The sequence below is a fragment of the Cetorhinus maximus genome, chromosome 10, assembly GCF_964194155.1.
Source record: "Cetorhinus maximus chromosome 10, sCetMax3.hap1.1, whole genome shotgun sequence".
Lineage (NCBI taxonomy): Eukaryota > Metazoa > Chordata > Chondrichthyes > Lamniformes > Cetorhinidae > Cetorhinus > Cetorhinus maximus.
In genome coordinates this window covers 18457025-18482112 of record NC_135888.1, presented here as the reverse complement: position 1 = coordinate 18482112, position 25088 = coordinate 18457025, and the positions used below count along the sequence as shown (strand labels likewise).

At 44.3% G+C, this 25088-nt stretch overlaps 1 protein-coding gene across 4 annotated transcripts in view; it reads right to left on the bottom strand.

Annotated features, from left to right (window-relative positions):
- Positions 1-25088, bottom strand: part of dnm1b (dynamin 1b) — a 250550-nt gene that overhangs the window by 121340 nt on the left and 104122 nt on the right. For 2 of the 4 annotated variants that reach the window (XM_078550078.1, XM_078550075.1), the window contains exons 10-13: positions 16288-16426; positions 6977-7063; positions 3070-3140; positions 2287-2338 (exon numbers count right to left, since the gene is read on the bottom strand). In XM_078550078.1, coding sequence (XP_078406204.1) covers positions 2287-2338; positions 3070-3140; positions 6977-7063; positions 16288-16426 — 349 coding nt within the window. Of the gene's footprint in view, positions 1-2286; positions 2339-3069; positions 3141-6976; positions 7064-16287; positions 16427-21719; positions 21859-25088 lie in introns of all 4 variants that reach the window. The other 2 variants (XM_078550074.1, XM_078550077.1) reach the window with 1 other exon arrangement.

Below are 25088 nucleotides of genomic sequence, written 5' to 3'. Positions count from 1 at the left end.
GCTTTTAAAGGGGAAGGTAGGCTGTAGAATTCGTTGCATTTCTTCTTCCAAGATTTGGAGGTAGGAACAATCTTTGCTTGCCAGACTCCTCACGATTTGCAGAGGACACCACACTTCATCTTCACAGAATTAAGAGGTTTTGGTTACCGTTTTCAGGTAGACTGATCAGGGCCTCGTTCTGGAGGTTCCACCCCCTCCCCACCACACACTCTAACCTGACCAAATCCCCTGTTCAGCATTCAGCAGTGCTAAAATTGACCTTCCACTATATACTCTGGAGAATATTTTGCAGCCCAGCCAAAGGCAGGACAGGCAGACAGAGACAAAGGCAGCACCAGTAGCAAGCTGGGGCAACCAGGAATCACGAGACCCTTGTACTCATCCCTAAATTTTATGCCTGTAACTGAAAACATCAAGAGGTTCTGAGATGGCCAAATAGGGATGTAAGAGATAGGGGGCAGGAGTAGGCCAGATGACCCCCTAAGACTGCTTCGGAATTCAATAGGATCATGGCTGATCAAATTCTTGAGCATACCCATCCAGTGTGGAAACGTGCAGACTACAGAAGGCCCAGGTGTTCAACCTTTCCTTAATTCAGTGGTCTCAGTGTCTCCTGGGCTACAGAACAGATAAACCAGCCAAGGCTCTTCCTTCCAAATACTTTCCGGGGAGTGAGCGTGATTCCCCAGCACCCCGCCATCCCCACCCCACTGCCACATTGACTGTATCAATCCCCTACCATCCAGGCTCACAGGTGAAGACCAATGACTTGGGTGAAGTACTGGAGAGAGAGCTGGTCTCTCATGAAACTGTGACAAATGAGACAGCAGCGGTTAAATTGGGGTGCAAAATAGGCAGAACCACATCAATCTCCCATTATCAGCCTCACCCAATATTCACTGCCATTGACTTCCATTTAGATATTGGCAGCGCAGTGTAATGGTTGGCTAACAAAATTCACCCACATCGCATCCCAGCCAATGTACCATTGCATTCCAGACATGGGGAGAAAATTGAGATTTTTTTTTTTTTTAAATGCCATCTCATGGGCCAGGATTTTTAGGATGGTGGGATTTCCCTTCCCACCATCTGAGGGGTGGACGGCGAATGCATCTCCACTGCTGCTGGGTGCCACGCAGCCATTTAACACTCCAACAAGTGTTGATGGACTGGAGATGGGACTTCTGCCTCACTCGGGAGGAAGTCCCGCCTCCGAGAGCTGACTGACAATCTGATTGGCCGGTAGTTCTCTAGTCCCAGCAGCGCCAGAAGCTGCGGTGGACAGGCATGGGACTGCAAGCAATCCCCAGAGTCCAAGTCCCAGGAGTCCAGGACTAGGTTAAGTGTGGGGGTCTCAGGGTGACAAGGGCAAGTGAAACCTGGAGGGGTGGGCAGAGAGGGGTGGGGATGTTGGGACAGAGGACCACAGGAGGGAACACCCACAGGGGCCAGACCTTGTGAGGGGGGGCACCCGATAATGAAGTAGGCTATTGATAGAGCCCCCCCACCCCACTTCCTGCTCAAGGCCTGAGCAGAGTCATTTTTTGGGCTTCCCCCTGCCCCTGAACTCCTCCTGACAGCCTGAAAATTGAGGCTGGGCAGGAAATGGCCCTTAAGTGGTCATGAATTGTCCACTTCAGGGCCTCGACTGGGGCAAGGGTGGGGGTGGGGCAGCCTAGGCCTTGCCCATCCTACCGCAAAATTGCAGTGAGGTCGGGGAGGGCGGGAAGGCCATCTGCAGAATTTTACATCCACCTGCGTATAAGCCATCAGCAGGGGAATGTATTCTGCTCATGGAGAAACCTCTAAAGAGAAACACTTTGGGCCCGCACCTTATGAAGTTCACCGTTTCTGTGTGCGTTGATGGTGTCATTCAGGTCAGAAAAGCATCAGGCTGCTTGGGCCTATTTTACTTGCACAATGCTTCCAAAGACCAGGCATTGAACCAGGGACCCCTGCTAGGCTGCGTGACCCAGTACTTCATTCAGGGGGTAAGTAGATACCCACTGATCCACTGAAAAACCATTTCATCTTTAAATATTATTGTTGATATGTATGATAGTCCACGCAAGGGCAGTGCGTGTGAGTAAATGGCGTGCGATCCAAGATCTGCCCCATTTCAGGCCACAGTAAAGGCTAAGAGACCACAGTGAAAATCTGCATCAGTCCTTCAGGGACACGCTTAAAGGGCAGATCAAAGGCTCCACTTTAGCCTTCCGTCCAATCACACACAATAGCCTGACTGAATCCTAAATAACCAGTTGCTCCCGGTTACCCATCGAATACCTGATTGCTGGCAGCCTTCTTCTTGCTCATTTGACTGCTCCTCGGTTGTGCACTGTAAAACAGATAGAGGAATATTGCAATAAAGAGATCTTCAGCAGTGAAAGAATTAAAGAAAGAAAGAATCCACTGAATGTTCACACAACCTGCTGAGGGGTGAGAGAGTCACACCTCTAATGCAGGTCAATGACCTTAAAATGCAGTTAATTGGCTTCTAATCACCTACCAATAAGGTCTCCCTTCCCCTGAAGGAGCTGATTCATAGTGGGCAAGACTCCCTCACAAGCCCCTCTGATATAATTGGCCATTCCTCGTGAGCAAGCCTTGCTAGAGGGCTGTCAGTGAGCTGTTTAACCACGAGGGCGTCACAATTCAGTCTGAACACATGCAATCGTACACATATGCACATGTGAATATACACACAAGCATACACACACGTGTTTCCAGATAGATAGCAAGACCAGGGATAATGGCTGCTTTTTCTCCTCTATTATGCAGAGGTATGGAGATAAATGATAAAACCCAACCCTTGCCAACCTCAGGCCTGCTACCTCTGAGCACTGAAGGGCAGAGATAAGCTAAATCAGCACAGACCAGCAATTGAAACTACAGCCTCCTCCACTGCTATGGCTAAGGATGCTGCACTTGGTTGACCCATTTCACCCACTTAACCAGTGGGGAAGCCTCAACTTGAATTCCTTTTTGCCAAATGCTCAATCAGAATATAGGGAACAGTCCTGCTCATGGCTACGATTTATGCAGGGTGTGGATTAAGTATTCACTTACTTGGCAAACCCAATGAAATCCTCATGGTTTGTGTTCATGTAGGATAACTCAATGTCTATCAGCAACATGACCTGGAGAGCAAAAGGACAGTCACTGAGCCTGGATATTGTGAATGCAGCACATTGTGTAACAAAGACACCACAGCGCTGGAATAAGAGATGACAGGCTAGAAGCAGGATCAGCTATCATTTTTACCCGACGAGCTTTTTTAAACACATTTACCTGAAATAAAAACTATTGGAAAACTATCGCAAAACAAAAATTCTGCGTTCCTAAAACAAGTATTTGGCAAATTGCCAAGTGTCTGGTAGAACGCATAATTTGCATATAATAAATAAAATACGTGTATTGAATTTATATATCAATAGAAAAAAAAAAATCAAAATTAAAATAGATCGAATTCTGAATTATCGCAAAATGCTACAGATGTTGGAAATCTGAAATGACAACAATGAGCTGGAAAAACGCAGCAGGTCTGGCAGCACCTTCAACTGACGATGACTCTCACTCAACTCCAAACGTTAACTCGGTTTCTCTTTTCACTGATGCTGCCAGACCAGCTGAGTTTTTCTAGCATTTTGTTTTTATTTCTGAATTAGCACTTCTTTTTTGTTACCTTTTCTAACTATAATTTTGTCAGTAGTCATCTTTAAAATAAACTTCAACTTAAAATGCCTTGAATTAAGGTAATTTTTCAGCCATTGATGCTCCTGATTAATAAAGCTCCCGATCGCACATTCAGAATCATTTGTCGCCTCAGCTACGTTAGAAACAACAAAATTTGCAACTTATAAAACTTGTTCCTCTTATCAATCATGTACCTAAACCACTTGAGCAGGTTTATTTAGAGCAGGATGACATTTTTTGTTCCAATAGTCATTTGGGACCATGAGGTATAGCATGGTTGTTAGCTTTATCGGCCCCACAATTAAACACGGCTCTCACTTATCTTGACTTAATTTTTTCACATTAACACGATCCAACTGGGAAAAGGCTGGGAGCTGCATACGAGATCCACTGGAGCCACAGGTTGCAGACACGTGGGCTAGAGCACGTGCATCACAATGCACCATCCCTAACTGGTACCCCCCCCAGAAACTCTGGACCCCGGCAGAAATGACTCTGTCGGGACAAACCTGCGATGGGAGATTTTGCACTTGCGAGCTGTGAACCATGGAAAATGTGGTTAAAAAGAGCAGCAATCAGCTTCATCATTTGAACTGCTGCCGGGGGTGGGAGCCATGTTGGTTGATCAGAATTTGGTGCCCTATTCTCGCCATTCCCCATCATTGACTTTCTTCAGTTGTCACAGGGCCAACCAACACAAACATGTGGGTAACTCTGAGAAGCTTTCAGATTCTTGGTACAAGAGCCAAAGAGGGGGAGAGGAAGGGAATGTCTTCTTTGAATGCAGTGAGTGCACCTGAAGCCCACTACCCGAAAGGGTGGCGGAAACAGATTCAATAGTAGCTTTCCAAAGGGCGTTCGATAAACGCCTGAAAGGAAAAAGAATTTCAGGGAGAACATGGGAGCAGGCTAACTGGTTATGGGTTGTTCAATGAGCTAGCATAGCACAATGGGCTGAATGGGCTCCTTTTGTGCTGTCTCACACTACAATTCTATGATATCAGCATATATATATTTTTTTCTAATCAGTTTTTCTCTCCTGAAGTCACTCCTCCAATTGCTGTAAGCATCCTGCAGTGCCTCAGTACACCCAGCCAACAGAAGACAACTTGTACACTGGACTTGACTTGCACAAAGAATGAATCTGGGCAAAGGTGGGAATGTCTGACAGCTCTCAAACAGGAAAAGCTGGAGAATGTTTAGATGCAACTGGGAATATTAAAGAATGGAATGAACTGACACTCTGATTTCTGCCATCATGAACGGCAAACTGAAATGAATCATCAGTGCTTTTGGTTTTGGTCGTTTTAGTCAAGGGAATTAACCAATTAATTAATTAATTAAGGAATCGGAAAAGCAACTGAAGAGAAAACATTCACAAGGCCAAGTGAAAAGGATGGGGGTGTGGGACTAGCCAAGTTGCCCTTGGCAGGCAGCTAGTATGGACACAATGGGCTGAAAGGCCTCTGTCTGTGCTGTAACCAGTCTCTGACTCTATATAGGTGCGTTGGCCAGGTCACCAAGGGAACTCCCTGATCTTCTTCAAATTAAGTCATAGGATCACCTGAACCATGGCACCAGCTTAACATCTCATCGAAAGGGCATCGCCCTGACAACACACCTTGGTGGTTTATTGGTTTGTCAGTGAGATTTTGTGTTAAACTCAAGGATTGAGGCTTGAATCCACAACAACCCAATTCAGAGCCAAGAGTCGCTCATCACATTCAGTCAGGAATATGCATTGAACAACTTTGTCAATTAGAAAGTTGGATTTTTATTGTTGCAATTATCCAATTAGCTGTTTGTAAAGCTGGGCAGCCTAACAGAAGTCAAAATCATGGCAGGTTTTGAAAGGGTAAATAAAGAGAAACTGGTTTCAGTGGCAGAAGGGTCAGTAGCCAGAGGACCCTGATTTAAGGTAATTGACAAAAGAACTAGAGGCAACCTATGAGGAGTGACAGGCGGTGACTAATGGGGTACGGCAGGGATCAATGCTTGGGCCCCAGCTTTTCACAATTTAAATCAACGATTTGGATGAGGGAACCAAGTGTAATATTTCCAAGTTTGCTGACAACACAAAACTAGGTGGGAATGTGACTGGTGAGGAGGATGTTAAGAGGCTTCAAGGCAATTTAGACAATTTGAGTGAGTGGGCAAATACAATGGCAGATGCAGTATAATGTGGATAAGTGTGAAGTTTTCCACTTTGGTAGGAAAAACAGAATGGCAGAGTATTATTTAAATAGTGATAGATTGGGAAATGTTGATGTACAAAGGGACCAGGGTGTCCTTGTACACCAACCATGGAAAGCAAGCATGCAGGTGCAGCAAGCAGTTAAGAAGGCAAATGGTAAGCTGGCCTTCATTGCGAGAGGACTTGAGTACAGCAGCAAGGATGTCTTACTGCAGCTGTACGGGGCCTTGGTGAGACCAAACCTGGAGTATTGTGTGCAGTTTTGGTCTCCTTACCTAATAAAGGATATACTTGCCATAGAGGGAGTGCAGTGAAGGCTCACCAGACTGATTCCTGGGATGGTAGGGTTGTTGTATGAGGAGAGTTTGGGTCGACTAGGCCTGTATTCACTGGACTTTAGAAGAATGAGAGGGGATCTCATTGAAACGTCTAAATTTCTGACAGAGCTGGACAGACTGGATGCAGGGGATGATGTTTCCTTTGGCTGGGGGGTTTAGAACAAGGGGTCACAGCCTTAGGATATGGAATAGGCCATTTAGGACTGAGATGAGGAGAAGCTTCTTCACTCAGAGGGTGGTGAACCTGTGGAATTCTCTACCATAGAAGGCCGTGGGGGCCAAGTCACTGAATATATTTAAGGAGGAAATGGATTTCTAGACTATAACGGCATCAAGGTGTATGGGGAGAGAGCGGGAGTATGGCATTGAGATGGGGGATCAGCCATGATCATACTGAATTGCGGAGTAGGCTCCAAGGGCCGAATAACCTACTCCTGCTCCTATTTTCTATGTCTAAACGTTTTCCTTTACGCAGTGAGTTCTGATCTGGAATGCGCTGCCTTCAAGGGCAGTGGAAGCAGATTCAATAGTAACCTTCAAAATTAGATAAGTAGTTGAAGGGAAACATTTTGCAGGGCTATGAGGAAAGAGCAGGGGGTAGGTGGGACCAACTGGATAACTCCACCCTCATGAGCGTGATGTGCAAATGGCCTGCTTCCGTGTTGTATCATTCTCCGCTCAGACTTGAGCCCACCCTACTGTGCTGAGCCATAAAGGCAAATCACTCTGGTCATTCTCAAATGCATACCTGCTGTTTTGTTCTCCCTTCCCGATCTCGGATGTGAGTGGTCACAATCCGGTCCATTTCTTCCCGTAAGTGCGGGTATTGTCCCAACTGTAACAAAGAACCGGTAGACAAGTGGAAAACAGCCCAATGCATTTTCCCTAGTAACGTCCAACACTCAAGCATCTAACATAGGAGCACATTGCAAGACATTACGGCACTGAACTGACCAGTGCATTAGTCAGATTCAATCCAGCCTAGATTCTACTGACAGCATTGGCATTACAGCAGGGAGAAAGCTGCGGCCTATTCATAATCCGAAATTCGGCCCCATCAAATTCATGGCGTTTTACTAAAGTCAAATTGATAGTGGAAAAAATTAATAGAATTTGCTTAAATTCAAAATTTCAGTACAACTTGGGCACTCAGAGCTAATTTCATCAAGCCCTATGAATAGGCAAACATAAAAATTGCAAGGCTTTGAGAAATTCTCTTGTCACACCTCCAATTTTCCACAGTCGCGGAAGAGAATATCTGGTGCACAGCTACAATGCCACAAGAAGTCTGGCAATAAGGCATGTAGGTCGGTACAGGACACAAGTTTGTGCCAATTTGCCCCTGGTCACATTGGAACAAGCTATAGGGGCATCTCCATGCTCAGTGAAGGAGAACTGCAAACTGGGTCAACCTCCTCCTTGTCCTCCTCCTCCTCTCCAGCCATCCTTCGAACAGCTGGCTATGCAGCGACAATGATGGGTGTAGGGATGGAAACAGAATGAGCCGCCTGCTCAGAATCTTAGCTGGAGAGCAGGAGATGAGTCAGGCTGACTTTTGGGAACAGAAACAACTGATAGAAGAAACAAAATGCAAATTTGCTTGATGAGGACCTAGACGTTCATATTCCATTGTTGGAAAGAGGCAGTTGCAGCTCTGAGGGCAGCCCGGTGGGTGTAAGCATGAACAGCAGCCCACAGTTCTAACTGAGTTTCAGTTCCTTTCGATATGCCATAGTTGCTGCATATAGTTGATATCTACACTAATGCAGTACTGTAGAGCAATATGTACTCCAAGTATTTTCTATTGGTTATAATTCCATTAACAACACACACAATATAATCATGCAAGCAGGCAGCCATGCAAGCTACAGAGCATAACACTTGGGGAATAATTAGGAGTGGAACAGGTTAGTATACAATGTGGATAAACGACAACAAATAGACAATTGAGATACATTTTTAAAAAAGGCAATGTTGGCCTTACAAAAAGTTTTAGCTTGGGACTCAAACAGTAATTGGAATTTGCTTCCCAAATCTCCCCCTTTTGTAATTCAGTGAGTTAAATAAGGTTGCAGAATGACATAGTTTCCCTTCTTTGCATCCAATGACAATTCAAAAGCACTGGTGTGGAGGTGAGGTATGGGCAGGTAAGCAGCAAAGCTGGGCTCCCCTACACTGCCCTACACTGGCAATTGCCGGCTTTCGCTTCACACCGGTCAAACATGTTATTAAATGTTAATTTGTTTGGTCTTTCAGATACCCCTCCTTGCAATCCTTTCTTCAGGAACACAAACGGAGCTGGGAAGGGCAGTCATATCAGCCCTCACAAACACATTCCTATTTTTTAAAGAAATCACCCTGACAAAATGGTACAGGATGGGCAACAAATGCTGGCCTTGCCAGTGATGTCCACATCCTGTGAAAGAATAACAAAAACAAGTATTCTAGAACATTGCATCGTTCTAGTTCCCCTCGGAGAATGGAATCAATCCTGCCCCTTTCACTAAAGCTCCACGCCTCATATTCTTACTCATTAACCATACACAGATCTCTCACCACTGCACTTGAAACTATTCCGATTTCAATCCAAGGCATCTCAGGTGAATACTACCCTAGGAAGATAACAAACTGAGGTTTTTAGTAATGGAGAGACCGTTCCATAATGGGTTTGATTGATGGCTTTGAACAAGGGAGATTATTCTTCTCTCCACAGGGTAATACCACACACTCAATTAATAGAAGGTCCATCCCACTTTGCTCTCTATCAAATATGTGCCTAATTATTAATGAAGTTGAGGATTAATTGTCTGAGATTAACACATTGAGGTGAAACATCAACATTCAGCGAAGTGATTATTTTTACATATTCCTAAATGTTGGACCATGTCGAATGAGAGATTAGAAATGATGAGCAGGTAAATGTCTTCATTTGACACTCCTTTGCTGGTACTTTAATGGAGTCATATTAGAATATTTAAAATAAAAAGGGTTAGCAGTTTCAACGAAATAATGGAGAGGGGACTATCGTACAAAGATGTTAGGCAGCCACCCGCCATATCTCCGATAATAATATCCGAGTTTCAATTCTTTCGTTGAAAATAAGGGTGCATTAATATTTTCATATTATCCCACATTAAAATATGGAAGGGTTTCCAAACTGTGCAAGAAATGGCAGGCAAATACAAACTTATTTTCTCTTTTTTTAAAAAAAAAAGTCTGCTGCTGTTGGATGAACATACCATTATTTGAGTATTGCTGAAAAAAAGAGACATGTCAAAGATTTTCATCTTGCACTCATCAGGACACCCCTTATATTGGTATTCTTGTGGAGTGTCCTGATGAGTGCAAGATGAAAAGCTTCGACATGTCTCCTTTTTCAGCAATACTCAAGTTCTGTACTTCCAAACAACTATTTGCAAACCATTATTGACTTTCTACAAATATGGCCAAACTTTGGGTAAAACAGGAAGTAGCAGAAATACACAATAAGCTAACCAGCTTCTGAAAGAGAAAGGTATGGGGTTGGGGACAAGGGTGGAGGGGCAGGTGGAGGGTCAACCTGTCTTCATTTAGCGGAGGTTCAGTAGTTCTCTTACTCCCAAGGCAGAAAGTTGAGCTGAAAACAAAAACCTAGACTGACACTCCAGTGCAGCACTGAGAGAGTGCTGCATGGTTGGAGATGCCATCTTTCTGGATGAGATGCTAAGCCGAGGCCCCATTTGCCCTCTCAGGTGGACGCAAAAGATCTCATGTCAGAGGAGTTCTCCCCAGTCTCCTGGTCAATATTTATCACTCAATGTAACTAAATAAAACAGATTACCTGGTCATTATCACACTACTGTCTGTTGGAGCTTGATTTGCACAAATTGGCCGCTGCTTTTCCTACCTTATAATACTTCAGAAGAACTTCACTGGGACATTGTGAAAGGCCCTATATAAATGCAAGTTCTTTCTTAAAGAACTAAGAAAACAAAAGAAAAGGGAGGTCTCAAATTCAAAGTTGACCAGTGGCAGTTTGTAATATTAGAGGCTGAACATTTAACACATTCATGTGACATGTCTTACCATCATGGTAACTGACTTAAATCTTAAACAACTCATTAAAAACGAGGAAGTGTGTTACAGGTCATCTAACATTAGCTGGTCAATAGGCTCAAACCTACTGTAGGCTTTCACAAGCAGGCTCTCTGCCTGCTGTCTACCCCTTTCTATCCTTCATGTTTTATACAGAGCTTGTCCTGACTGACCATGTCAACCCTTATGAGGAGGGATCAGGCCAAAATGTTCATCTACCTTTCTGTTTCAGACCCTGACAGACTGCTGTGCATTGGTTTCTTTTTTAAGTTTTCTAATCTTCACAGCTTTTTCTTTCACTGGTATAAGTTTGAAGGCGCCTTCCTGTTTCCATCCCCTTTTTAAAGTTGCATCTTAATTTGAATCAAACTAGAAGCCCCACCTTTGTAGACCCCATGGGTTTATCTACATTCCCTTTCCAAATAGGCACCCTCTCCAAATCTAATGCAACAGATCACCAGTCCATTCAGGCAATAGCCAAATATGCCGTACCAATTCTTGAAAATTGGTACCAATTCTCTAACATTTCTGCCAACTTATCACCAAACTGCTGTGCATTGACCAAGAAACTCAGGTGCAACCTTTTTCTTTGGCACTGGTCATTAGCATCAGTTATGATCTTGGACTCAAGAAGCTTAACACCATCCAAGACAAAGTAGCCCACTTGATTGGCACCCCATCCACAAACATTCACTCCCTCCACTACCGACACACAGTAGCAGCAGTGTGTACCATTTACAAGATGCACTGCAGGAACTCACCAAGGCTTCTTAGGCAGCACCTTCCAAACCCACGACCACTACCACCTAGAAGAACAAGGGCAGCAGACACATGGAAACACCACCACCTGGAAGTTCCCTTCCAAGCCACACACTGCCCTGACTTAGAAATGTATCTTCGTTCCTTCACTGACACTGGGTCAAAATCCTGGAACTGCCTCCCTAACAGTACTGTGGGTCTACCTACACCACAGGGGCTGCAGCTGTTCGAGAAGGCAGCTCAGCACCACCTACTCAAGGGCAATTAGGGACGGGCAATAAATGCTGGCCCAGCCAGAGACACCCACATCCCATAAATGAATTTTAAAAAACGAATAAAACCTTTTTTTTTAAGATTAGTAACCTGGTTTCCCCTTACCCCTCCTCATTCAGGTGTAGAAGTAACCCTGTGCTGCTGCTCAGAATCATCAGGCAGCTTAACAATGATTGTTCCTCCTCTGGTGGGATATACTGAAACTTTTCACTCATTTACAAAAGGATAACAAAAAACGTCAAGAGGCTGAACTTCCGCACTTGACATCTTCTCAACTTGGATCCAATAATGAACCGTCTGAAGACTAACAATAAGAGTTTTTGTTTTTGGGGGGGGGGGTCTTTATGATGTAACTTTTTCTGCTATTTTAAGTCAGTACCAGCAAAAGAGCAGGACGCAGCTGCCACCCAGACAGGGTATCATGACTGCCCTAGGCCAGCAGATGGGATGTACTATCTGACAAATCCAACCATTCCTTGAGATTGTATTTCAGCCTCTTTCAGGCAAACGCCACTGCTTCTTTACAACCTGGCTCTGAAGAGAGCTAGGAGTGAACATAGTCCTTGGCACCTGAGCAATAGCATTGCACCCAATGCCAGCTCAGGAGAAGTGAACCTCTTCAACTACTTACTGCAGGGAATGATAGTTTTAATAGTGACAGCAGTGCCCCAAGTCATGATTAGAACACTAAGTTAGCATCAATGTCACAACTTACCACAGAATTGGTCAACTCAGTATTAATGAATAATAGAGTCCAAGGATGCAAGACTTATTTTTGTAAAACTCTTGTCAACTGCAAGCAAAAACTTTAAAGAAGGCCAATATTTCCTTTCCAAAACCACTACAGCCCTTAACTGAGAAAAGGAATCGGGAATGCAAAAGGCGAGACCTCAGTGTGAAGCAATCAGTTAAGTCTCATCGGTGCAATACTGAACTACAGCAGAACAAGACAGCACTGAGGTGTCAATTAATCTAGAGTCTAGACAGTGAAGCTACAACTCGTGGATAACCAAACAAAACTCCCGGCCAATTACTCGCTTGGCTGGTTTAAAGTGCTTTCTCATAAGATGTCAGCTGTCAGGCTGCACTGATTGCTACCTGAATGAATGGACTTCAGGCTCCTCGTTAGGGCCCAATGATGGATTGGGCCCAAAATTAGGTCATGGCAAACACAGGAACAGGAAGAGACCATTCAGCCTCTCAAACCTGTTCCACATTTCAATTAGATAATGGCTAATCTGCAACTTAACTCCATCAACTTTGCCTTAGTTCCACATCCCTGAATACCTTGACGTAACAGAGATCTATTTTTAACTGACCCTCAGCAGCTTTTTGGTGGCGAGAGAGTTTGAAATTTCCACTACCTCTTGTGTAAGGAAATGTTCCCTGGCATCAGCCTCATATGCCTTCGCTCGAAGGGAATTTTATTCACAATTCTCCCACTACAGAAAATTGCCTCCCTTTTTACCCTATCAAATCCTTTAATTGTCTTAAACACATCAATTAGATCAGCCCCTCAACCTTCTATACTCAGGGGAATACAAAGCATGATTCGGGTTCTCATACTTTAACCCTTTTAGCCCCAGAGTCAATCTGATGTATAAAAGTTCCTCTTGAATCCAGCTTTTCCTCAACTCCTGTAGATTCAGCTGTTAGGGTTCAGTTCCACATTCACAAGTTGTCGGGCTGGCTGTATATCCCCATTTGCTTAGTGACACCTTTGAAGGACCTACACCAGTCCTAAGTCTGTTAAGGCACTTCCAGGTTGCCCAGTTACAATTAGCTCCTGGGGGAAGGCTTTCATCCGGTAGAATTTCCATCGCCGGGGGTGAGACTATGCAACATCTCCTGCAATGCCTATCGCTAGAGGAACCCTGCACTGTTGCAGATCTTGCCGAATTCAACAACAAGGCGCAAAAATGTGTCCAGTTCTGGCTGGGCCATGTATAGACTGTCCGTGGACACGATAAGAAGAAGAAGCTGTTAGGGGCACATAGCCAAAGCTACATAACAGGGAGAGCCACAAGGATCTCGGTGTGCGCCACTGGAATCCCAGGAGCACAAAAAAAAGGTCATAATACGGCAAAGCCAAGAGCAGATTCTGCTGGCCTGTCAGTAAGTTGGGAATAGTGGCATCACAAAGAAGCCAGTGTGGAATTCTGCTTGCACCTTAGTTTACTGATTGTGACAGTGTTTAATTTAAAAGCAGGAGAGGGGATGTTCCCCATTTATACCTTTTTTGATCCAACCAGAAGGTTGCCAATAAAGAGGGACTAAGTGCTCGAAGGGACATCAGTAATACACAAACGAAAAAAGAATAAATCGCAAAATTGGAATGAGCTTTTCTTAAAGTTAAGTTGACATTTCGGGGAGGTGGTGATGCACTGGAGCACCCTCACCCCCTCCCCCCCACCCCCCCCCCACTCATAGAAGGCCTCAAGCAAACCAGCAGACACTTGGTGCCAATGTTGCCCAGTGGGCCCACCTGTGAATCTGGAAGGGGGGGGGGGTGGTTTGGGGATTGGGGGGGGGGTGGTTTGGGGATTGGGGTGGGGGGGGGGAGTGGAATGTGAGCAAGGGGTTGACACCGTGGGCAGAGGCTGGTTGGGGCAGGGAGAGGGTGGTCCACAATTGTTTTGCACTCCTGCTCCTACAGGCTCCACAAATACCACATTCATAAACATTTTTGGCCTTTTATTTGGAGAAGGTCCCTCTCAGTCAGCTAGGCTGCTCAAGGCCTTGAAATAGCAGTCAGAGCATGGGCCTCAAAAAAGCAGTGACCAACTTAGCCCGAAGCCTACACAGGTTGGGCCTGCTGAATTGCACCCATTTTCGGGCCATGTATGGCAGCAACTATACTGAATTCGACCCTCGAACTGTTGGCAGGATGTTAAGAATCTACTCTCCCAATTCTTTAGGTGTTATTAGAATCCACTGATGTTTTCAAACAGGCAGAACTGTGAAATGAAAAATATAAACCCAAAACAGAGAAGGTAATTTGCTGAGGCCTCAGTGGACTCAAAGGGCAGGTTGCTGAGCCCTGAGGCGATTAGAACCTGCCTATATATTATCAATTGATTGATCCATGGTTGTGGCTGTTGAAGAAAACTCAGACGCACTCTTGATGGTTATAAATTTCATGTAAGGAAGGTTTTCAATTATCTCTCCAATTTATAAAAAACCCACATAACAAAAGGCTAAAACTAACACTGTGCAGCTGTAGCTAAATAGCCAGTTGTTGCCAAGCCAGCTAACAAAATATTCAATAACCATGAGCAATTAGTAGCAGAAACTTGAGGGTGAATATTATCCAGGTTGAAGGAAGTTTAAGGAGAACCTTGTTGTGCTAGATTGTATTAACTTGTCATATCCCGAGGGGAAGAAAGACTAAACAGCAGATTGTGGAATGGTTAGGACAACATGAGCTTCCCTGCTCTTCTTCAAATTGTACCAAGGGAGCTTTTACATCCACCTGAGGGGGCAGAAGAGGCATTGATTCAAAGTCTCATTCATAATGGTGGCCCGGCAGTTGCAGCCATTTTTAAATGTAAAACTTTCAGAAGTTGCAGGGAGGGCACCTCATGATGGAGGCATCTCTTACCAAGCTGGAAGGCTTCCTGTTGGCTGTCCAGCTTAAGAAAGCGCGCACCCGCCCACCCATAATTGGATGGAAAGCCGGTGTTCTAGCCATCAATTGGCCAATTCAGGAAAAATCACAGGCGGGTGGACTGTTTCCTACACAGTGCGGGGTTGAGACTCCTATTTGACCCAGAAATCAGAGCCCTGATCCAAAACCCAAAATCCTGTCCGGAGCGTTTCTACTTTCAGTCATCAGTCCAAACAGTTAACAAGAAAACCAAAGTTATATAGAATTTTACAGCACAGAAACAGGCCATTTGATCCAACTGGTCTGTGTTGGTGTTAACAATTCACCCAAGTCTCCTCATCTTACTTCATTTCACCCTACAACACATCTTTTTACACCTTTGTTCCTCATATATTTATCTAGCGTCCCCTTCCATGCTGTGCACCTCAACCACTCCATGTGCTTGTGATCACATTCCCACAGTCTCTTCCAAATTCCCTACTAGATGTATTAATGACTATCTTACATTTATGGCCCCTAGTTTTGGAATTTCCTCCCAAGTGGAAACATCTATCTCTACCTTATCTAACCCTTTAAGAATTTCAAAGGCTTCTGTCAGGTCACCCCCCCGACCTTTCACTTTTCTAGAGAGCAAAAAAAGCCACAGTTTCCACTGTTCAGTAATGCTGCCCTCGTAAATATCAACCAAACTGTCAGGAAAGGCGCCGTGTGGAATCAAAGTCTCCTGTAGGAAAGTGAGGAAAACTGGCTTAACCTGGCAAAGCAGTTTGTCATAAAGTAGAATAGTTAAAGATCTGTCCATCCCTCTTCCTTCTATATGGGATACGCAAAGGTGTGAACATCAGGAATTGTAGAAAAATGATGCTCAACAACTTAGCAAAAGCCTAAAACCTCTTCAGGGATGAAGGAGACAAGGTACCAAACACTTATATTCTAGAAATTGCACAGGTTCCCTCTCAAGAAGTAAGGATTATGGCACTGAAGTGTTCGTCAGAACCCATCTTGAAACTAACAACAGATGAAATTGGAAGTGAGACTTGGCAATAATGCACTGGAAAAGTTATTGTTCACTTGTAATAAAGTTTGGAAATGAAAAGGGGTTCAGATTGGTCCAGTGTCTGTCCACTGAGATATAGCTTTACTCACATACCCCAAATAACCAATTCAAAGGTCCAATCCTACAGCTGACATTCTTCTGAGTAGCAAAAGAAATCTGAAGCTCATATTCACCAGGAAATCTTAGTCAGCATTGCCTTAGAATGAAAAAGGCACTGTTTTAATTTTTTTGAGTTAAATAAATTAATGGAGCAAAGGCAGGGTTCATAGAGAAGGGTTTGACCTTTTACCTTTTCAGTACACTTTCTGATGGTGCCAGTGAGTTCGCTCACCACCATATCTACGCACTTCAAACATGGCTCCTTCAGCTTTTGGATCTGCTTTTTCACTATAGCCTCAAAAGCAAGGTCAGGGGTGAAGAGCCCAGTTCTGCATTGCATTGTGGGAGGGAAGTGACAACAAGGAGGGCGAAGGAAGAAGAGGAGCAGCAAGGTATGGGGGTGAAAACATGGGGGAGGACATAAAGCAAAAGGAAGAGTAAGACCTTGGTTACCTACAAAGGCTTTCAAACCAGGAGAGGGGATGAGGGGCGGGGGAGGAGAGAGGGAAGTACAAGTTCCAACTGACAAACAAGTACTCAACATATCGGAATTTTGAATGCATAATAAAATTGGGAGCCTATAAACTGTCGCTGGGCAGTGAATCAGTTTTAGGTGCTCTATTAAGAATCGGAAGCCAATTTAAAGATTTGCTGGCTCTCCAAAAAATCCACTGAGCTCATGCCAAAACCGTGAGGCACGTTTGTCAACACTGCATAAAATTATTCATTTTGGCCCACGAATAGTGGGCAGAGCATCTCAGGAATTTCAGCTACAAATAATAAGCCTATGTTATGGTCAACACCCCAACTATTTGTCCAGTGGCATCAGTCTCAACACCAGTGCTACATATCAGTGAACACCATTAGCAAGAGCAGACATTCCAATAGCCGTCAATGCCATGGATGTGTTATTCTGCCTTCGTTAAGTCCTGTGCAACACCACCTCTGAGATAGGCAGTGGTACTAATGGTGTTTACTTGCCTTCTTCACACTTCTCACCTATTTTACATCAGAGCAAAAACGGCTTTATTTTGATAACGCAAACAGCCATTCTCCCTCCTGGAATGTGCCTCTGGTAGTTCAGTGAGATTACTGGGCCACGGTCAAGCTCATTGTGAGCATATGAATGTTCTATTATTTTAGTTCTTTGCTCAGAATTCCCTCCTTAAGCCACCTCTGTCTCTCTTCCAAAAGGCATTTGATAAAGTGCCACATCAAAGGTTATTGTGGAAAATAAAAGCTCATGGTATAGGGGGTCACATATTGGCGTGGGTAGAAGATTGGCTGGTTAACAGGGAGCAGAGTGTAGGCATAAATGGGTCTTTTTCAGGTTGGCAAGGTGTAATGAGTGGCATGTCACAGGGATCAGTGCTGGGACCTCAACTGTTTATAATTTATATAAATGACTTGGATGAAGGGATTGAAGAGATGGTTGCCAAATTTGATGACACAAAGATAGGTAGGAAAGTAAGTTGTGAAGAGGACATAAGGAGGCTACAAAAATATATAGATAGGTTAAGTGCATGGGCAAAGATCTGGCAAATGGAGTATAATGTGGAAAAATGTGAAATTGTCCATTTTGACAGGAAGAATAAAAGAGAAGCAGATTATCTAAATGGTGAGAGATTGCAGAGCTCCGAGGTGCAGAGGGAATTAGGTGTCCTAGTGCATGAATCACAAAAGGCTAGTATGCAAGTACAGCAGGTAATTAGGAAAGCTATAGTGTTATCATTTATTGTGAGGAGAAGTTAATACACAAGTATGGAGGTTATGCCTCAGTTGTACAGGGCACTAGTGAGACCACATTTGGAGTATCGGTCACCTTGTTTAAGAAAGGATGTAAATGCATTGGAAGCAGTTCAGAGAAGGTTTACTAGACTAATACCAGGATTGGGTGGGTTGTCTTATGAGAAAAGGTTGGACAGACTAGGCTTGCATCCGCTGGAGTTTAAAAGAGTAAGAGGCAACTGGATGGAAACATATAAGATCCTGAGAGATCTTGACAGGGTGGATGTGGAGAGGATGTTTCCTCTCGTGGAAGAATCTACAACTAGGGGTCACTGTTTAATAATAAGGGGTCACCCATTTAAAACAGGGGTGAGGTGAAATGTTTTCACTCAGAGGGTTGAGAGTCTTTGGAGCTCTCTTCCTAAAAAGGTGGTGGAAGCAGAGTCTTTGAATATTTTTAAGGCAGAGGTGGATAGTTTCTTGGTAAGCAAAGGGGTGATAGGTTATTGGCGGTAGGTGGGATACAGATTTCAGGTTACTATCAGATCAGCCATGATCTTGTTAAATGGCAGAACAGGCTCGAGGAGCTGAATGGCCTACTCCTGCTCCTTGTTCATACGTTCTATCGTTCTTTAGGATGCTCCTTACAACTGACCACGCTTTTGGTCACCTGCCCTCACATCCCCTTCTGTGGCTTGGTGTCAAATTTTATTTGGGGACACTCCCAAGAAGCATCTGGGGATGATTTACAATGCAAAAGGCACCAAATAAATACAAATTGTGCATATGGAGGAAAGGAGCAGCAATGCTGGAAGGTCGGGCATTGTTTAAAAGGGTGAAACCTGCTCAGGGGTGACCCATAAATATAAAATCTACTAGTTCCCTTGTGCATGACTCATGCGCAGTGTACAGTGTAGAAACCCACCTTCTGCCCCTCTCAAAACCCACACTTCAATATTTTCCAAATTTCTTACACGCTCTCTACATAAAAGATCGTTTTCAGACAGTGTGCTCTGAAACACAAGGTGATTGACTGAATGGCCAAACTATCCTCCTATCTTTCCTTTGGCTTAGGGGTTTCACCATAACTCATGCAACAGTTAACAGTGCGAGAGAGAGCTTCCATCTTAGGTTAACCATCCCCAGTTTGCTGGTTCCAACTCTTAGAGAAATAAATCTGAACTATCTACTCAGGATGGACAGGTGCTTTGGGGTACTCACGTTCTTTGACATGGCGTGGTGTGATACAGGTTAGGTCCCATGTGCTGTGTGGGTTCTAATCATTAACAAGAGACAGGATGAACAACGGTATCATGACAGAGAAGATGGGGAAATTAGATTGAATCCCCTCTGCAGACTGCCTTCATAGTCCTTGAGCAACCAACTCAGACAAGCAGCACTCTTGGATGTATTTGGAGCAAGGGAGGCCTTGTGTGATCTTCCTCCCACGTCTAATCTCCAGCCTCCATCTCTCTCTTCCACCTTCTTGTTTCCTCTCCTGGAATTTTCTCTGAACATTTGTTTCTCTTAAGTTTCATAACCTGAAATCCTTGTCTTCTTTGCAATCTCACTAACTTGAAATAATACTTGAAGTAAGAGCAAAAGAAAAAGAGGAGTGGGTCATATGGCCCTTTCAGGCTGCTCTGTCATTCAATACAATCATGGCTGATCGACCGCAAATCCACATTCTCACCCTTTCTCCATATCTCTTGACGTCCCAAGAGTCCACTGACATCAGTCTTGAATATACTCAATGACTGAATGTCCACGCCCCCTGGGTTGGAGAAAGTGAAGAGACACGAGAGAGGCTGAGATTGTTCTCCTTCAAGCAGAGACGTTTAACAGGAGATTGAGCGGAGGTGTACAAAATTATGAGGGGTTTTGATAGAGTAAATAAGGAGAAACTGTTTCCACTGACAGGAGCAGGAACCAGAGTACACAGATTTAAGTTAATTGGCAAATAACACGAGAGGAGATGACAAGACTCTTTTTATGCAGTAAGTTGTTTTGGTCTGGAATGCACCGGCTGAATGGATGGCGGAAGGAGTTTCAATAATAACTTTAAAAATGAATTGGATATATACTCAAAAAGGATAAAATTACAGGGCAACAGGGAAAGAACAGGGGAGCGAGATTAATTGGATAGCTTTTCCAAAAGAGCTAGCACAAGCTGAATGGCCTTCCATGTTGCATGAAGCTATGATTCAGCATGAAAAACTGAAGCAGCATACAAACTGTCCAGCTGTCCAGTCATAACTGCCAGGTTACATTGCGATAGGCTACAGAGATGAGACACCATATCATATCCACTACAGTATTAGCTGTCCCATTTTTAAGTCAATTAGTTTTAAAAGCCAGCTAAACATTTAGTTGCAACTCTTTGCGGACATGACAACAATGTCAAGTCAATAATTTCCATAAAAGGAGTGTTTTTAGACCTCAGGTCTTAAGTGCAATACAGAAATACCCATACTCTACTCAGAGCCATGGGCAAGTCGCATAGACGTTGATGAGGCTGTGGCATTATTGAGATCACCACAAGTTCATTCCAGGTGTTGTGGTGGGAATGACTACCTGTGCTACCAAAACCACTTCACCATAACAGTACCACACAAACCAGAACAAAATTCTCCAATAGTTGGGGATAGAGTAGCTGACCGTTAAATACTTGTTTGTCAGGTACCTGCTCCCATCCCTCAATGATTTCCAGGAAACCACCATGTTTACAGGTGCAGTCACGTGCCATTTTAAACCCAAAGTTAGCATCAGCTGAAAACGAGGGTCAGATAAAGAACTCTCGAGACAATTTCTGACCCAATAACTTGACAGAGGACTGGAAATCTTGGGTGGGGGGGGGAAAAAAAAACAGAGTGCAATTCTTTCACTCCCCTTCCCCAAAACAGTCCCATTTATTTTCCGCGTTTGCGTTTGTGCCATGAGGTTAGTTCTGAAGGTTCTCAAAACAAAGCAATTATCAGAAACCAAGGCATGATTCCGCACCCTATCCTGTTCCCCTGTCCAGTTTTTGAACCTTCTCAAGTTAGCAGTGGTAATGTCCCAATTTGAGGCCTACTTCAGGCTTCTCCCTTTCCTACTTCATCCCCATGTTGTACTGTTATCAAATAGTGCAAGGCATGCCATGTTATTTCCAGCTGGTACTTTGGGGTGTAAACAGCTGTTAGATGGTGTTTGGACTTAGAGTGCTAAGTAACATGGCTCAACTGGTCTTGTTTGAAAAAGAAAATTGAGACAATGTAAACTTGACCCAATAAATGTGAAATGAGTAAATAAATCCCAAATTAGTTTGAAAACGTTAGTTTGTGATTTGCAACTTTGTGCGTCCTTGGCTTAGATTCCCCCCACAGCCTCGTTCCTCCCGATTAATGTACCTTCCTCCAGTTCTGAACTCCACCGTTTTCCTAATTGTGACATCTTGCGCACTCCCATTTCCTTCTTCCTGCCAGGAATTTCTGCCCTCAAACTCTTCACCTTTCCCTCCTCCTCGAAGACATTCCTTAAAACCCACCTCTTCGGCCAGACCTTTGGGCACCTCTCCCTTTATCTCCTTTAGCTCAAAGTGTCAATTTTTGTTTGTTTGCACTCTCATGGAGCGACTTGGAAAGTTTTACTACCTTCAAAAGGTGCTACAAAAATGCAAGTTATTGTTTCTGTTAAAAATTGAAGATTAATTTTAAATCCAGAAAGAGAGGTGAAATATTCATCAAGGAGGCTGTGCTCGGTATGTGAACATGCATGCTAAACATTAACTAGTGCTTGCAGCCAGGTTACTGTCAGTCGCTAAGCCCAAACAACCAAAGCCCACTCCGCAGAGAACTTTCTGAAGATCCAAGTGCAGGCAGCAAGTTTTCAGGACTCTGTGACATAGCAAATTACCTTCTTGGTACACTGCCTAACCGTACTGATTAACTCATTGATAACCATGTCCACACATTTGAGGCAGGGCTCTTTGATCTTCAAGATCTGCTTTTTCACAATCGTTTCAAATGCCATGTCGGGAGTGAAAAGACCCGTTCTATCAAAGTGAGGAAAGACGTCAAAGTATTGAACAATCATCTTTTTTTTTTTGAAAAATAAAAAATAATCACAAGGTTAGAAGATAAAGAGACCGATTTGGACAACAGAATTCCCAAGAGCTCAGTTAAGCCCCTTTGAGTTCTTCAGATGTTCGTGAGCTCACCAAGCTGAGGGATTAATGGTGGGGGGAATGGAACACTTTTATACAACTGGAGTCAGCATCAAGTAGGTGCAGCATGAGTTAGGTACAGAATTGAATGCTGCCTACACTCCCAAGCAATGCAGTTTAGCCTTAGCCTCAGAGCCACTCTCACTGCACTTCCAATTTCCCTCGACAGCCGCTCAGACTGAGGTAGTCAGTCAATCAGTGCTATTTTTTTGAGCGTTCTTGTCACATCTGTTCACAACCACTAAGAACTAGGTCGAGACTGAGCCAAACCCGTTTCACAGAGAAGCCCTTGCAGTTAGCGAGAGAGAGCGAGCCCTCAACCCATCAGTCTGGGTCAGGTTGAAACCCAGGCCTTAAGAGGTTAAAGGTCAATACCTGTGACATACTTTGTTAAATTAACAAAAAAATAAACATGAAGAAGTAATTTCTTTGCAAATCAGAATCTCATCACAGGAATGAATAAAATACCAATTGTAGCCAAGCTCAGCAAGGCTCAATATTACACAGAGCAGTAAATGTTTCATTTACACTTTGTCTATTAGCTCTGAGCTTTCATAAAGACCCACAGTAATCATACTATCTTTGTTTGAGTTTAGCAAACTATTACTTTGGCTTACATCAAGGAGGACTGGTAATTTCACATTCCTGGAGCACGTGAAACAAGATGACCACGAGTGGTGGTGATGCATTACAGATCACTCCGGGAGTCCGAACTGCTGTGGCAACATGCCATTTTACATACATGTTATGGTCTGGGACTATGGACAACGATGCTAGAGGCTTCAATATTCTTTCCAGCACATGGCTGACCAGGAGTCTCTCCCGCTGTTACCACCTTCCTTTAGTGTGTGTGTGTGTTGGAAGGGTTTTCAGGCTGACACTCAACCTGTTTGGTCGTGTTATGAACACAGCTTCCTTGACCATCCAGTCCTGGAGTGGGAGTCGAGCCCGGAGCTTCTGGCTCAGAGGCAGGGACACTACCTACTGCGCTACAAGACCTCTGTTCACGTAAGTGTTGCCAACTCTGGTTGAACGTATTACTGGGCCAAAACTTTATGTCCCTCGGGCACAGGCAGCAGTCGGAAGCACTCCCGCCGACAATTAAGCGGGCAATTAAGCCCATTAGGGAGGCAGTTGAAAGCAATTTTTCATGGTCGTCCACTTGTACAGTTGGCGGACGGGCCAATCGGCCTTTACATTTTTGCTCAAGCCTCGATCCAGGGCGGGATGAAATCTCCGTGCGGAAATAAAATTTTTTAAAAAGAGATATCTGGGGGTTGGTTTTTTATAAGGTTTGCTTTCAGGCACTTGATTGTGCTGCATGGACATATTTTGCAGCATTTTTGTTGTTTTGTTTATTGTGTGGAGGTCTGCAGCTCCCTGGGGCAGCTGTCAGTCTTCAGGGAGCTCAGTGGAAGCGCTCACCAGCACCCGCGGTAACATCGGTACCCGCCCCCTTCTCTCCCCCATCGGCAGTGCTGAGCCTCTCTCAGGGTGCATTTCATGTCGCCTGGCCGTTAATTGGCCAGGAAGCGTGAAATCACGGTCAGGGGCCCATTTCCAGTCCGCTCCCGGGCCCACCAATAGCACACGCCCAACGAGCGAAAAACTCAGGCCCTGGAGTTTTCATCACATGACCACCTACTTTCAGCTGCCCCTCCTCCACCTTTGCACCACAGGCCCATCCTCACCTTCCCTTGGCCCATTGGAAAACCAAAATGTTTTTCATTACCCAAATGGAAGATTCCGGACTGTTGGTCAAACAGCCTTCAATCCCCATCTCCAATACTTTAATTCACCAACAGATGTGTCAATGAAAAGAACACAATTTGTTTGATGTCCTCAAGAATTTTTCTCTCATGTTACTCCCTGCAGTGACCTGAAGATTAGATCTTCAATTCCTGGAGACTTTGTAACCCTAAAGCAAGTTTCTAAAAGTTGATTCTCTTGCTGGCTGTGGACACACAGAAAAATAGTGTGTCTCCCATCACACGGTCACTATGGAAACACAGCCTCAACCATAGCACAGAAGATCATTCCATCTTCCTCCCACCACCACCACCCCCCAACAACCCCCCCCCAACAAAAATATTCAACAAAGGAAAAGTCTTTAATCACTAAATATGGCACATCACCATGACAGAAGCTTTCTCACCAGCTCTCATCTTCATGTGGTAAAGCCAAAGGCATCTTGTATTGAGATTGCTGGCAGGCTGTTAGTACGGAGGTACCAAGGGCAGTAAAGAAGACTGCCCTTAAGACTGAAGAGCAAAATCTGTCAACCACATTGTTGAGAGTCTGGAGTCAAATGAAGGCCAGACTGGGTAAGGACAGCAGATTTCCTCCACAAATGGATTTTTTTCTTGGCAATCCAGTCACATCATGTTCATTATTAATGAGTCTGGCATTTTATTCCAGATTTATTAATTAAATTTAAAACTCCCCCAGTGACTGTAATGGAATTTGAACTCGTGCCTGAATCATTAGTCCACACCTCTGGATTACCAGTCCAGTAATATTACCACTATGCTACCAAAGATCCTGTTACCATTGGGATATCTGAAAGCAATGTCATGAACAAAATTAAAAATCTTTCCTCGTGGCTTTCTTTTATTTATTCATTCATAGGATGTGGGTGTCGCTGGCTAGGTCAGCATTTATTGCCTGTCCTGAATTGCCCTTGAGAAGGTGGTGGTGAGCTGCCTTCTTGAACCACTGCTGTTCATGTATTGTGGGTACACCCACAGTGCTGTTAGGGAGGGAGTTCCAGGATTTTGACCCAGCGACAGGGAAGAAATGGCGATATATTTCAGGATGTTGAGTGGCTTGGAGGGGAACTTCCAGGTGGTGGTGTTCCCATGTGTCTGCTGCCCTTGTCCTTCTAGGTGGTAGTGGTCGTGGGTTTGGAAGGTGTGTCTAAGGAGCCTTGGTAAGTTTCTGCAGTGCATCTTGTAGATGGTACACACTGCTGCCACTGTGCATCGGTGGTGGAGGGAGTGAATGTTTGTGGATGTGGTGCCAATCAAGCGGGCTGCTTTGTTCTGGACAGTGTCAAGCTT